Genomic DNA, 14,529 nt, shown 5'->3' on the forward strand with positions numbered 1-14,529 from the left:
AGAAGAAAAACAAACAAACAATCAACCTGGGATCTCACTCCTGATTTCCACTGAGTGACCCTTGTAATAAAGAACAAGTGCACTCATCAGACAAGAACTAGGATTGGCCTTTGTTCTGATGCTTCCCAAAGCAATAGACTGTTGAACCCCAATGCTAAATTTGCAAATGATAATTTCCAGCTTGGATGAGACACTGAAGAGTGGGCAGCGCCTGTAAGGCAATATCCTAACAGTAACTTGTAACAAGGCAGCAGGAAGCAAGGAGAGAAAATTGACATGGACTAGCAATATTCATTACGTTTACTTCTAGTACTATAACTGTCATTACATATTAATTAACAGAGGTTTTACTATTGGCTTCAGCAACCCTGGACTACAGCAGAAAACGAAGGTTCTTCCTGAGAAAGGACATCCAGCAATTCCTGCTGGAAAATAACATACTTGCAGAACCAGGTCTGAACTGAATTGGACACAGTGGTGATGCAGCCCAGCATTAAGACTGGTGATCCAAACAGTCATGTTGGGGAAGAGACAGGTCAGAAATATGAGAGAAAACTGGAAAACATCAACATCTGATGGACTTATAAAAAGCAAGTTGAACCCAATGATATGTTTCAGGAGACAAGACTCTCTCCTTGAACTAAATTCTGTAACATGGGCTAGTTAATTATGTAATTTGTTACATACCAGTGGACAGGTACTGCCCGTGTATCCAGAATTGCCTGGGCTGTGCTCCAACTAAAGCGCACAAACTGCGGAAATCCAAAAACAGGGTCCAACTGGTTCTCCAGCCAGTCTTTTGTTTTAGGGTCTACAAGGAAACACAGATGCAAATGAAAAAAAACAATTAAATCCTTGAAAACAAGGTAACTCCTCTCTAGAGTACTCTGGTGTAAATCCCTATTACATAAGGAAATTGACAGATGCAGTGGCTATTTGTAGCGCTGCACCGAGTTTAATATTTAATTGCATCAGAGAGCCAATTACATTACCTACACAGTACCCCACACTGAGTAGAATGTGAAGAGGAATTGCAAATCCTAGACCAGGTAACCAAAAGAAAAAGCACAAAGATCAAATGTATAAGAGTTTACATCAGGAAAACTCAACAATTAAATAAAACCCACCAATTATTTATTGCTGCTAGTTAAATTCAACTAAATCATCTTAATTAAACTACAATTTAAAAAACAAGATTCAGGTTTTCTGAGAATCCTGCGAATGTTGAATAAAAGGCCAGTGAATTTTCTTGTGCATCAACAGATTTTTTCCCAAAATATAAAGATCCCATTTTCTACTTTATTTGATTTCTTCCCAAGCAGCAAGGCTATGATAATCAATTCTGATGTATTGAGAATCTCACACACAAGTTTACATCCTATTGCTCTGACAACATTTCAACATAACTCAACATGGTACAGTAAACACACAAGCCTGTAGGCACACGTAAAACGAGAGTGGTGCAGGATTCATACACTATGCAAGTATTGTACCTCACCAATGTGAGAACTAACAACTAAACGGCACAGCACGAACTCCTTCCTTGGCATTAACCATAACGTCTCTCACCTACAACACTCAGCTCACTTTCTGACTCTTGTATACTTAATCTTGGATACAAAACTTCATTATTTATGCTGCACTCAGATCACTACTTCTAGTTCAACATGTATGCTACTCAAAGTTTTTTGGTCATGCTCAGTAACACTTAAAAGTTAGTTAAGATTAATGAGAAACCAGACTTTTGAAATGCAATATGTGACATTGTATAATGCCCAACAGTGGTCAAAACCCCTTGCTTTTTAATATTTTTCATGAAATTAAAGAAGTTCTCTTCTAGTTTGCTGATTGAAGAATGAATATTATTATATAATCGCTAAAAAAATACATATTTCGTAAGTTTTGCATCTTTCACTTATCAGGACAATTCATAATTATTCTTGCGAAAATCCTGTTGAGTGCAAGGTTAAAAACTCTGAAAAAATGTCTCTTTTTCAATAATACTCAAGTTCTGTACTACCGGACGACTACTAATAAACATTCTCTCTGACTGTACGATTCAGCATTTAATCAATAAATCAGGTTTAAATGGCAAAAATAAAAAAGAAAATTCTAACAGCAAACCAATACTTCATTCAATTCATCTGCACAAGATCATGCATAAGTATAATACAACTGTGCCTTTAATACCAAACCTAGACCAACGCACGATACAAAGTCTACCCACCACAAGATCTCTATTAGCCATTTGCATAGCTGCAGTACAGTGGCCCAGGAAATGTCAGTCTGGGTCAGAAGGTTATGCACTCAATTTCTATTAACAATGTGAAGACAATCTCAGCTGACCCTGTATCACAAAACTGAGGGAGTATTCCATTAGAATAGTACAGTACAGGAATAGACCCTTGGGTTCACCATGAAGTGCTGTTCTAAACTAATCCCATCTGCCTGCACGTGATCTGTATCCCTCTATTCTCAGCCTGTTCATGTGATTGTCTAAATGCCTCTTAAACATTGCTATAGTATCTGCTTCTGCCACCTTCCCAGGTAGTGCATTCCAGTGCTGAAGATGCTGTAATTATGATTAAAACAAGGACTTTCTTGCCTGCTCAACTGGGTACAAAACATCTCCTGATGTTTTCTTGGAAAGAAGCAGAGACAGCTCCTAGTCGTCAAATGTCTCTTCCTCTAATAACACCACCAAAAGCAGATTACCTTGTGACTGTTATATTTGGTGTTTGCAGACCTTGCTGTGCACTGGCATTTCACCTATAGGTCAACAATGGTGCACTTTAGAAGTTATTGGTTCTTTGTAACACGCATTGGGGAATATAATGGATATGGTAAGATTGCCACATGAGTGCAAGCATTCAAATCTAATGAGGTGGGTGCAGGTTCAAATTTGACATTCAGGAACTCAAGAGGTTTTCATCAGTCAGCAAAATGTATCGATAAAAAGTATTGAATTCCTGATATTATATCTCAGCTGTTTTATACATGTTCTGTGAATTAATATTTAAGGTTCCTTTCTCCCTATTCTAGTAGATAAGCAAGTCAGTCACCGGAATACATCACGAAGGCATTCTGATGGCCATTTTCAAAAGTAAATCACAAGACCTTAAAAGCAGGTCAAGTTTTGCTCTTCATAATGAGATCAGTTTAGAGTGGGGTTTGGGACACAGAAATGGAGGTCTCATTTCTCTTCAATCTCCCCACAACCTCAAAATACACAAGATAGTAAACTTGAGGCACGATAAACCCAGATTATTATTTTTCATTATTCCCAAGAAGTTAATGCCATAAATGGAAACTGGCTGAAAGTAAATTTGAAGAAACAACATTACTCAATGGGAGGCTTGTGGAAAGCTTGAGTAGGAAGAAGTGAACGGATGAATATACAGTCATTCTCTATTCCTTCCTTCAGAAGACCCAGTGCAAGCTTCTCATATCATCCTCCAAACAAAAATGCCAAACAGTTGTCATTACTTCTGTACTGTATTAACCAATGACCCTCTTCCTACTGGTAATTCTTACCGTTCGGATACCCTGAACCATAATCCAGGTTTATATCACCTAGGTCTTCAACAAATTTCCACGATTGAACAGCATGATCTCTGGCAACCTGAAGGACACACAAGTTAAAGGACAAGATGAAACTGATTCACCAACTCTGAAGGTTACAGTTAAATTTCAATATTACTAAATTAATGTTAGATTTTTAAATGGAAGTGTAATGCATGGGAAATCAGAATATTCTTCAAGTATGTAAATAACTTAATTCCATTTCTCCCCCAAATACATCAGTATTTTTAAATCACTCACATATTGAATTCTTTAAAAATAGTCTACTAGATATTTTAAATCAGCCAGTTCAGAGATGTCATAGAACACCTCTGAAGCAGGTGAGAGTTGAACCAGGATCTTCTGGCTCAGAGGTAGAGACACTACCACTACACATCAAGAGATAGTGTTCTATATTTGTTATTTTCACGTCTGCTTTGGAGTGAAATATATTATACACTCCACAGTGGTTTCATTAGATATTGTAAACTGTGGCAAATTCAAATAATATTCTTTTTCCCCATATTGGTCTGCAAATGTGACCCACTACTGCCACCTTAAGGGCATAATTTTCCAGTCAAACCCTTCCTATGCAACTAGAAAGAGCATTATGTAAACTAGGAAATAGAGCCATGCTCACTCTACACATCAACAACACAGAAAAACTTTTAAAAATTAAAGAGGGACATGAAATTACATTTTATGTGCCTTGTAGTTTAGGGAACATATTCATACAACTGACCCATTTGACCAGTTCTTTCCAAACTGCTGTACTTCAGGTGTCTAAACACTGCCCTCTGATGGTTTAATCAGTAATTGCAACTCAAGACACAATCAAGACCTGTCCAAAAGTCTGGTGAGAAGCAGAAAGATAGCAGTGTTGAATTAGTTATATCCATGCCATCTATGAGTACATTAGTCAAAGATGCAAAGAATATTTTTTCAAGTATGTAAAATAAATTATATCTTAATTCCATTTCTCCCCTGAATACATCAGTATTTTTAAGTCACTCACATATTGAATTCTGTAATGTTCTAGATACTTTAAAATCAACCTGTTCAGAGAGGTTACGCCACGCCCCTGGATCAGGTGAGACTTGAACCTGGGTCTATGAGTATATTAGCCAAAGAATACAGATAAACCAAAGAATTTAAAAGGAGACTAGTTTAACAAATATGGAATAGTCATCAACAACTTGGATTTCTTTGCAAACACTTTGCACTTGAAGACATTGTTCCACACAAGCAAGCATAGCAAAGCACAGATGCTCACCATGAGCTTTCCCCTTGTGCAGTACCAGAGATAGTGAAGTAAAATTGCCTCATTGGCCTATGCCATTCCAGCTATCAGGGAGGAGACTGCAATTGGGTGACAGTACATTGCTGTAATTATACCCCAAAATACTTTGTGCTAAATTGCACTGTGTTAAATTGCACTTTGTGAGAATGAGTGCAATGATATTTTTTGTTAAAATAAAATAATTCTGGAATTCCTCTTTAAAACCTTAGATACAAAACTACAGTTTACTCAGGAGAATGGCCAATTTACCTTAGCGAGAAAATGAGAGAGTAGAGTTATAGAGGACTTAGCTTGATACAGTACCAGTTTGCTAAATACAGTGCATGAATTGTTCCCTCAAATGCTTAAGATGTCTTTATTTCAACTGGGAAACCAGAATTTCAAATACTTTTATTCATTATCCGGAAGTGGACATTGCTGGTAGGGGTGAAAGTTATTGTCTGTCTCTGGTTTGCCTTTGAAATTGATGTAGCGAATCTTCTTCTTAAACTGCAGGAGTCCATGTGGCAAAAGGTACTCCCATGACCAAAAGAGAAAACTTAAACACACTCCTAGCAATCAGTACTCACTTTAGCACAGATGCTGGCTGCACTGACTATTGGGAATAAGGAATCAGCCTTGGATCTGACTGTGACCTCCAGCCCTGGGAAACGTTCCTTCAGCTTTGCCTCATACTTTTCTGCAGGTCCCACTGTGTCTACATAAACCTAAGGATAAGCAGAGATTCAGTTATTAATGCAGCAATATAAAAATCAGTGTTAGCTGTTCTACATAATAAGAATGGTAACTGTAGAATTCACATAGCTAGGCAGAAAAACTCTCCAGATGGAGGACTGGAACAGTGACTTTTAAATACCACATATAATTGTTTAAAAAAAATACAGAATGAGACATGCAATTCAGGCAAGATTAGGCATGTACTGTGCAAGGAAGCACAGGTGTGACCTATCACTTTGTACATGTGCATAGTTAAACTGTTCTACATAAAATGAAAACAAATCTAAAAGTCAACTTAATCGTAGCTGAAACTAGATGAATCAATTTCAGATAAAAGCAATGGGGTTAATTTATTATTGATATAAATAGCAAAATGATTATTCAATTCCAGCCATTAACGAATGTTCTCACGGACTATCATTCAAGTTAATTCACCAGTTGAACCAATTCTTCCCATGTAGCTCAATGGACCTCTATGAACCAGGTTTGTGCTTGAAGTGGACAATGAAATGTAGCTCTGGCTCTAATATAAAATGCTAGTGGGTTAATAAGTTGGTATAACCCTGGACCAATTTATAAGCTGGTCAAACTGTTTCAAAACAGCCCCTATATGTTGCGCCAAGAGTGGGCAAGACACAGGAGATGCATCTGGAATATATATATTTAAAAATCAGAATACGGTGTCAGTTGAAAAGAAAGGCCCATTGCCATGGTAAAGCATAAAAATATATTGTTATTTTTAGACAGGGGTACACAATTATTCAAATAGAGACCTGAAGCAAGACTGCATGATCTTGTCCAATCTAGTTCTAAAATTTTATCCTGCAGTTTAAAAAAAAAGCCAAATGTTACATAGTCCTCAGAAGCAGATGGTAACAGAAGCTAAAATGGCAGCAGAGATTTCAGAACAGATATTCCACGAAATAAGACAAAGGTGTCTGCCTAAAACTCCTCATTGACATGCCAGCCATCTAATGAGAATCAGGTTATCAAACCATCACTATCTTTGATATTTATGGCAGTAATTTTTTTGTGACCTGGTAGAATTTACTTTGTTCAAGATTTCTTGTGTCTACTATCCATAAAAGACAGTCTTAGCAAAATGCTTAGCTTAAACACGTCTTCCCTCCTCTGCTCAATCTAGTACTTTCTCAATCCTTTGTATCCCTTGGCATCTGTTTCTTTGAAATCTGAAACATCTTGGCTTGCTTTACTGCGTAAAAGCATTGAATGCAAATGTTTAACTATGTGGATTTTTGTCCTTTTGAGGAGAAAAAATAGAAAGGAACTATGAAATCAGCAACCCAATTGAATAATGCCACCAATAACTTTTTTAAAATTCATTTGTGGGATATGGGCATCGCTGGCTGGCCAGTGTTTATTGTCTGTCCCTAGCTGCCATTGAAGAAACTTTGTGGCAATTGGTACAATTGAATGAAATAGCCTAGTAAGCCAGAGGGCAATTGAGAGTCAGTGTGTGGGCCTGGAGTCACATGTCAGCCAGACCAAGTGAGGATGGCAGATTTCCTTCCCTGAGTGACATTAGGTGAACCAGATGGGTTTTTCTGACAATCAATATGGTTGGTTTCATGGTAGATTCTTAATTCCAGACTTATTTTTTATTGAATCCAAATTCCACCATCTGCCGTGGCAGGATTCGAACCGTGGTCCCCAAAACATTAACAGAGTTTCTGGATGAATAGTCTAGCAAAAATACCACTAGGCCAATGCCTCGCCACAACAATCCACTCAATCTCATTGCAGGAAATGCTCCCATCACACTAAGTAACTAAAGTAAGTGCAATCACATAAAAGGCAGTCTTAGCAAAATGCTTAGCTGAACGATGTCTTCCCTCCTCTTTGCAATCATCACATCACAGCCCTCTACCCTTCTGGTGAAAGATCATTGTCCTGAAAGATTAATTCTGCATCCTTCTCCACAAATGCTACCTAATCGGAGTACGTTCAGGATTCCGGATTCAATGGTTTGCCTTTCTCACACATAAGAAGAAGTATAAAACAACGGCTTTTAAATTAATCAGGTCGTGCTCCATCTGCCTTAGTTTTTCTCCTTCAGCTGTACGCATTGTGTCATATTAACTTTAAGATACAAACAGAATCAAAACATGCATTACTTACAGCAACATTGGAGGTTAAACAATAACACATGCTATTCTCGAAGTTCGGTCAGCAATTGTCTAATTATTTCAATTTTGGTCAATTAGCAAAGATCCAATAACAAAGAATTAATTTCATGCTTTTCCTGATAACTTTTCTAAAATTGACTTTACATTTCAAAAGGCATTACCATTGCGGATTCGTGCACTATTCACATCCTGGGCAGTTACCATTGATCAGAAACTGAACTGGACCAACCATATAAATACTGTGGCTAAAAAAAGCAGGTCAGAAGTTAGGAATTCTGCAGTGAATAACTCACCTCCTATCTCCCCCAGTCCCTGTCCACTAAGTACAGGGCACAAATCTACAGTATGATAGAATACTCTCCACTTTCTTGAATAGGTGCAGCTGAAACAATATCCAAGAAGCTCAACACCATCTGAAACAAAGCTTTCTGCTTAATTGGCATCCTCTCCACCACCTTCCGTACCGATGCACAACGGCAGCAGTGTGTCCCATCAAAGGATGCTCTTCAGCCACTCACAAAGGATCCTCCAATAGCACCTTTCAAACCCATGACCTCTACCACCTAGAAGGTCAACGGCAGATATATGGGAACACAAAGACCTGCAAGTTCCCCATCAACCAACACTATCCGGACTTATATCTAGAATCACCATTCCTTCACTGTCACTAGGTCAAAATTCTATAACTTTTTCTCTAGCATCATTCAGCTACATGACATGGATTACAGTGACTTATGAAGGCAGGTCACACCCACTTGTCAAGGATATATCATCTATCGAGGGTGATCTGTAACTAGCTGAGCCAGTTACACCCACATTCCATGAACGAATAAAAGTATTTTAAAAATGCCACGCTCAATGGCAAAAATCAAGCTTGGGGGTTCCAAGAGCAGTAGGTCAGAGAAAGACAACAGCATCCCAAGGAATGGCTCAACTGAAAGCTCACTGATAGAGAAGAAGGCAGCACTTAAAGATGACTCAAGTAGCAAGTCAACATTTAGGAGAACTAAATTTTTAAAAGGAGCAGTAGTAGCAGAGATCTAAGCAGTCACAAGCAGAAATGCAATTATCTCTTTCACAGAACTATGTCCAGCACATTTTTCCTCCTCACCTCTTTCACTTGAACGCCACTGTCCAATGCATACTGAATGAGTCCAATGGCAGCATCATGAGACAATGCATTCAGGTTATATTTAGTTCTGATGAGGACAAGAAATGATAAAACATGGTCAGTAATTGATGGCTTCAAACCTTTAGTTCACTATGTGGAAGAATTTTGCCTTCTTTTTAACTACCAGAAGGGAAAACTGTCCCAGGTGTATCAATCTTGCAACAGCAAGATTGCAAGCAATGCTACAAATAGCAAATCTTTAAAATCATAAAATGGCATTGCGCAATCTGTGGGATTGCCCTTAATGAATCCCCTTTGAAACTTTTCATGTTCTTGAACCCTTTTGAAGAGCTGTTGGGTGCTGAGTGACTCTCTCATTAAAGTAGCAGTGCCTCAAATGACACAAGGTGTTGGTGCTGGAGTGTTAAAGTGCATTCTCTTTTTCTTTGGATTGCAAACTAAATAAAATACAATTTAAATTTTGTTTCCACTGTTTTGCAGCTGATATTGACACAAAGAATTGTATTCACAAGAATAGCACAGATTTCCACAGCATTGATTATAATAAGGTTTATGAAAAGATCTGCACATAGCTAAAATGTATTATGCCAAGTAGGCCATGAAATCACACCCACTGATGCCTATACAGCAACTGCTGTCAACCTGTGGAAAGCTGTTAAAACACTACAGAGGGGAGAACAGGATCAGAAAGTTAGAAGGTGTACTTACTCCAGAATGAGGTGATTCTAGCATTTTACCAATCAAAATTGAAATACCTACTACGCAGTTCCGACAAGCTTGGATCTTCTCCAGCTGATATGAAGCCATACGAGAAATGTTTTTGTGCTTGATGCCGGACAGCAACTGCAGTATGACTGCAACCAATACAAGCCAGCATTTTAAGCTGAGCAAGCAGAGCTAGGGTTCCAAACTTGCCAGCTTTCTTCTAACCTTAAAAAGATGTCACCAATAGCTGATAGGCCCGCAATCAGTATGTAGCACTCCTTGATTGGAGATCAGAAATAAATGAAATTGTTGGGCTGTCCACTTGCACTATTCCAAAAACTGTAGTAGGCATCATAAGAACACAAGAACTAGGAGCAGGAGTAGGCCATCTGGCCCCTCGAGCCTGCCCCGCCATTTAATAAGATCATGGCTGATCTTTTGAGACTCAGCTCCACTTACCCGCCCACTCACCATAACCCTTAATTCCTTTACTGTTCAAAAATTTATCTAGCCTTGTCTTAAAAACATTCAGCGAGGTAGCTTCAACCACTTCACTGGGCAGGGAATTCCACAGATTCACAACCCTTTGGGTGAAGAAGTTCCTCCTGACCCCAGTCCTACATCTGTTTCCCTTTATTTTGAGACGATGCCCTCTAATCCTAGTTTCACCTGCTAGCGGAAACAACCTCCCTGCGTCCACTTTATCTATTCCCTTCATACTCTTATATGTTTCTATAAGATCTCCCCTCATTCTTCTAAATTCCAATTAGTATAATCCCAGTCTACTCAATCTCTCCTCATAATCCAACCCTCTCAACTCTGGAATCAACCGAGTGAATCTCGTGTGCACCCCCTCCAGTGCTAGTATATCTCTTCTCAAGTAAGGAGACCAAAACTGCACACAGAACTCCAGATGCGGCCTCACCAGGACCCTATACAGCTGCAGCATAGCCTCCCTGTTTTTAAACTCCATCCCTTGAGCAATGGCAGACAAAATTCCATTTGCCTTTTTAATCACCTGCAATCCCACCTTCAGCGGTAGCAGCATAGGTATCAACATGCTTTAAGTTGTCAATGATTTGAAGTAAGATTACCAACTTTAGACAATCATTTTACTAGTTTTACATTTGGCATGAAGCTTCTGTGTGGCAATGAGGATTCAAGATTACAGAATAATAATTGACATCTGATAAAAGGATGGAAAGAAAAAAGGGAAGGTAATTAAATGGTCATTAATGGGCCATTAAAATTCAGCTAAAACAATTCTGAGAAGACAGACAACCCTAATGGCAGAACTTCCACATGGTTAAAAATATTAAAATTTAGCACTAATATTGAAATTAAGACAAAATCTCAATTAATCATAAGGGAACATTTCATTTGTGAAGATAGTATAGAAGGGAGGGTATTCAACATCTATTGTATCAAGTTCTGCCAAGTGTAACTTTCCCACAAAGAAAAGTGGAATTATCAGCCCATTGCGACATCTGTATGTGGTCAGTTATCTTCATCTTATTCCAGCCATAATGTGCCTCAAAGCATTCACTCCATTACATAAGTACGCTGTGCAATACCTTTGCTGCATTGAAGTTGAGATTACGTTGGGCGAAAGAATCTCCAAGGCCCAGCCAATACAATCATTTGCTTCATCTAGTTTAGTAAACAGTTTCTCTCTCTCTTTCTCTGTCAGTGTCTTGGAGTCTGGAAGAGAGAACAAATTTGATTTGATTTGATTTGATATGTATGTTATTGTCGCATACTGAGCTATAGTGTAATGTTGTTTTACACTCGATACAGGCATCAGGGAGCAGTACAGAGTGTAGAATACAGTGTTTCAGCCACAGAGAAGTTGCAGAGAAGTGATTAACATGAACATGAACATCTGAGAGCTCAGTTCAAAAGTCTGATAATAGTGGGGAAGCAGCTGTTATTGAATACATGTACAAACAGATTCAAACTTTTATATCTTCTGTCTGACTGAAGAAATTGGAGGAGAGTATAACCAGGGTGGGAGGGGTCTTCTTTCTGAGGTTGTTTTCTGAGGCAGCAGGAAGTAAGTGGAAAAAAAAGCAGAAAGGGAAATAAAATCAACAAGCAAGATCTGCATTCAGCCTAGCAGCTGGAATATACCCTTCATCAGGTAGGGGCAACAAGAACAAGTGAAGACAAAAATAACATAGCCTGGCAGCACAGTAGACCACCAACACATTTAGGCATTTGGAAACCAAAGGACGTGCTTTCAATTCCCACAAAGTGATCTCTGCTGTTGATTGGGTCACTTCTGGAGGCAAGGCCCAGAGAGTAAAAGTGAAACCAAGCAGCATAAAAGATAAGCAGGGATTAAACAGAAAGTGGCAAGGTGGCCCCTGACCACAACTGTAAAAACCTACAGATTGCAAGAAGAATGGGAAAGCATTCCTGAGTCAAAGGTCCTGAGTCAAAATAAAAGGAGAATAAGCAGCTGTATGGCAAGTTTTGATTTCAACTCTCCGAGTCAAATAAATGCACCCTAGGAATCACAGAATCCCTAGTGAGGAAGCAAGTAATTTGGCTCATTGAGTCCACGCTGATCTTTGAAGAGCATCGCTGTAACCATGGCTAATCCACCTAATCTGCACATTTTTAGGCTATGGGAGAAAACCGGAGCACCCGGAGGAAACCCACGCAGACACGGGGAAAACGTGCAAACTGCACACAGATAGTTGCCCAAGGGTGGAATTGAATCAGGGTTCCGGGGCTGAGGCAGCAGTGCTAACCACTGAGCTGCCATGACACCGTAGGAGGCTCAACATCTTAAAAAATGGTTCCCTTCATCTCAGCAAGTTGCAATTGATTTTGAAAAATTAATTTTGGGAACATTAAAAAATAAATCCCCATGTGACAAAAACAAAAACAGAAATTGCTGCAAAAATTCAGCAGGTCTGGCAGCAGGTCTCAATGGAGAGAACTGAATTCACGTTTCAGGCCAGTGACCCTTCTTCAGAAGATCTTCAATTTCTGCCACATTCCCAATCTAAACCACACCGAGCACAGAACTAGCAAGATTATGGCATTGTTCTGGGGCTGGGAAGGAAAGTTGGAAATCACAAAACCTGTACCTCCTGCTAATTTGATTCAGGTGGTTTTTAAGAAACTGCCACACATCACTTCTTGGTTTCAAATAAAGCATGAAAGGTCACAAAGACCTGGAGACCAGGATAACTTAAAGAAGAAAATTTAAACACAAAACAATTAGTGACGCTTACATTTTACTATCCCTGGTTTATGCTGAATATTGTGCAACAAGATACAACTTTGCAGTGCCATGTCTGTGAAGCTTTTGTGAATAGCAATTAGTCACCAATACCAAATACACAACAGAAACTTCAGATTAATTCTAGCTATTGTTAGGACTTTGTTGAATAATCAGAAACACTTAAAATGTTGCAGCATCCTGGACCAAGGGGTGAGCAGCAAAGTCTGCAGTATTGATACCGTGATAAAGAACTAAGCTTACACCATGAAATACTTGCTTGTTTGACATTTCAATATTTGGGTTTTGGCAGCATTTAACAATTTCATTGTATTATCAGAAACATTTTGACTTTTTAAGTTTAAAAAAAAAAAAAAAATTTTGACTTCCATACCTGCAACCTTGAGCTCCTCAAGTTGCTGTTGTTTAGAAAGCAGGCAATAACAGATTCCATACACCATTGGCCCTGAGAAGACAGTATAACAATACATTAGGCACAACAGTCCTGAACAGTGAACACAGGTGAAGAAGTCAGTGAGTCGACTGACAGGACATATAATGGTTAATTTTGTGGCCCTATATGACACAGAGATTCAAATGACAATAGTCATCTGGGAGAGGACAGATGTGAACGCAGGTTCACAATTTAAGGTTTTAAAAAAAAAAGTCAAAACTGGTCACTGCTGTTTTAAAAATCACACACAATAGAATTTTTTTTTAGTAAAGTTGTCCAAACCTCTTAAATCTGTCTGGCATACAATGTCACCTGGGTAAGTAGCTTGCAATAAGCCTTTACTTATTGGATTCCCAATCATCAAAGTACAGCACAGTAAATGTCCATTGTTGCTGGAAGACATCAACCATTTTTTAAAAAGCTGCTTGGTCTGGTTCTAGAAGACTAGTTTCTATTTTGACTCAGTTCAACTCAGAAACTGCCCTGCAATCTGGTGTCCCAGCTGCATTTTTATTATAAATCACCAACCGTAATTACCATTAAATTATTCAACATCCTGTGGATTTCCACATATTTCAATCAAACTGAAACAGAGTTGCAGACGTGGAGCTTCTACCAAATAATGGTTTTGGATGGACCAAGCTGACATTCGCTCTTTTCAAGTAACTTTCTCCTGTTTGTAGAGTTAGCTTTCCCCTATCCTAAAAATTACAGAAGGAGGTGCCACCTATTGCCGGGCCTTTGTTGTATTGCTTGGTAAACAACTATGTGGGGTAACAGGGTGCAGAGCTGGACAAACACAGCAGGCCAAGCAGCATCATAGGAGCAGGAAGGCTGACGTTTTGGGCCTAGACCCTGTGGGGTACCGGTTTTCTTTCCTACTATAAAATGCAGCAAGTCATTTGCCTCCTTGTACCTTAGCTAGTTCTTAAAAATTGCTCTGTAATTAATTCCACTCCCTTGCTATTTTCCCATATTCCAGAAAATGTTGCTTTTCCAACTATCTATCCAACACCCATTCGAAAGTTACTACAGAATCTGTTTCCACCTCCGAGTCAGCACATCCCAGATCATAACAACCTGCTGCATAAAAACATTTCTCATCTTCTCTTTAGTTCATTTGTCAATTATCTTAAACATATCATCTGGTTACCAACAGGCTTGCCCGAGGACAATAGTTTCTCCTAGTTTAATTAATCTAGATTTTACACAAGACACTTGTCTAGATTTTGAAACTAGTCCTGCTGCATGTAAAATAAATTGGTGTTATTTCAACATGTG

At 38.8% G+C, this 14,529-nt stretch overlaps 2 protein-coding genes across 2 annotated transcripts in view; one reads left to right on the top strand and one right to left on the bottom strand.

Moving 5' to 3' along the window:
- LOC109935584 (microtubule-associated serine/threonine-protein kinase 1-like) overlaps positions 1–14,529 on the top strand; it is a 340,839-nt gene that overhangs the window by 301,625 nt on the left and 24,685 nt on the right. The gene's annotated exons all lie outside the window — the stretch shown is intronic.
- rnaseh2a (ribonuclease H2, subunit A) overlaps positions 1–14,529 on the bottom strand; it is a 33,000-nt gene that overhangs the window by 15,662 nt on the left and 2,809 nt on the right. The window contains exons 2-7 of the mRNA XM_048617901.1: positions 13,189–13,260; positions 11,137–11,263; positions 8,837–8,924; positions 5,431–5,568; positions 3,535–3,622; positions 688–811 (exon numbers count right to left, since the gene is read on the bottom strand). Coding sequence (XP_048473858.1) covers positions 688–811; positions 3,535–3,622; positions 5,431–5,568; positions 8,837–8,924; positions 11,137–11,263; positions 13,189–13,260 — 637 coding nt within the window. The remainder of the gene's footprint in view (positions 1–687; positions 812–3,534; positions 3,623–5,430; positions 5,569–8,836; positions 8,925–11,136; positions 11,264–13,188; positions 13,261–14,529) is intronic.

The sequence above is a fragment of the Rhincodon typus genome, chromosome 38, assembly GCF_021869965.1.
Source record: "Rhincodon typus isolate 14 chromosome 38, sRhiTyp1.1, whole genome shotgun sequence".
Lineage (NCBI taxonomy): Eukaryota > Metazoa > Chordata > Chondrichthyes > Orectolobiformes > Rhincodontidae > Rhincodon > Rhincodon typus.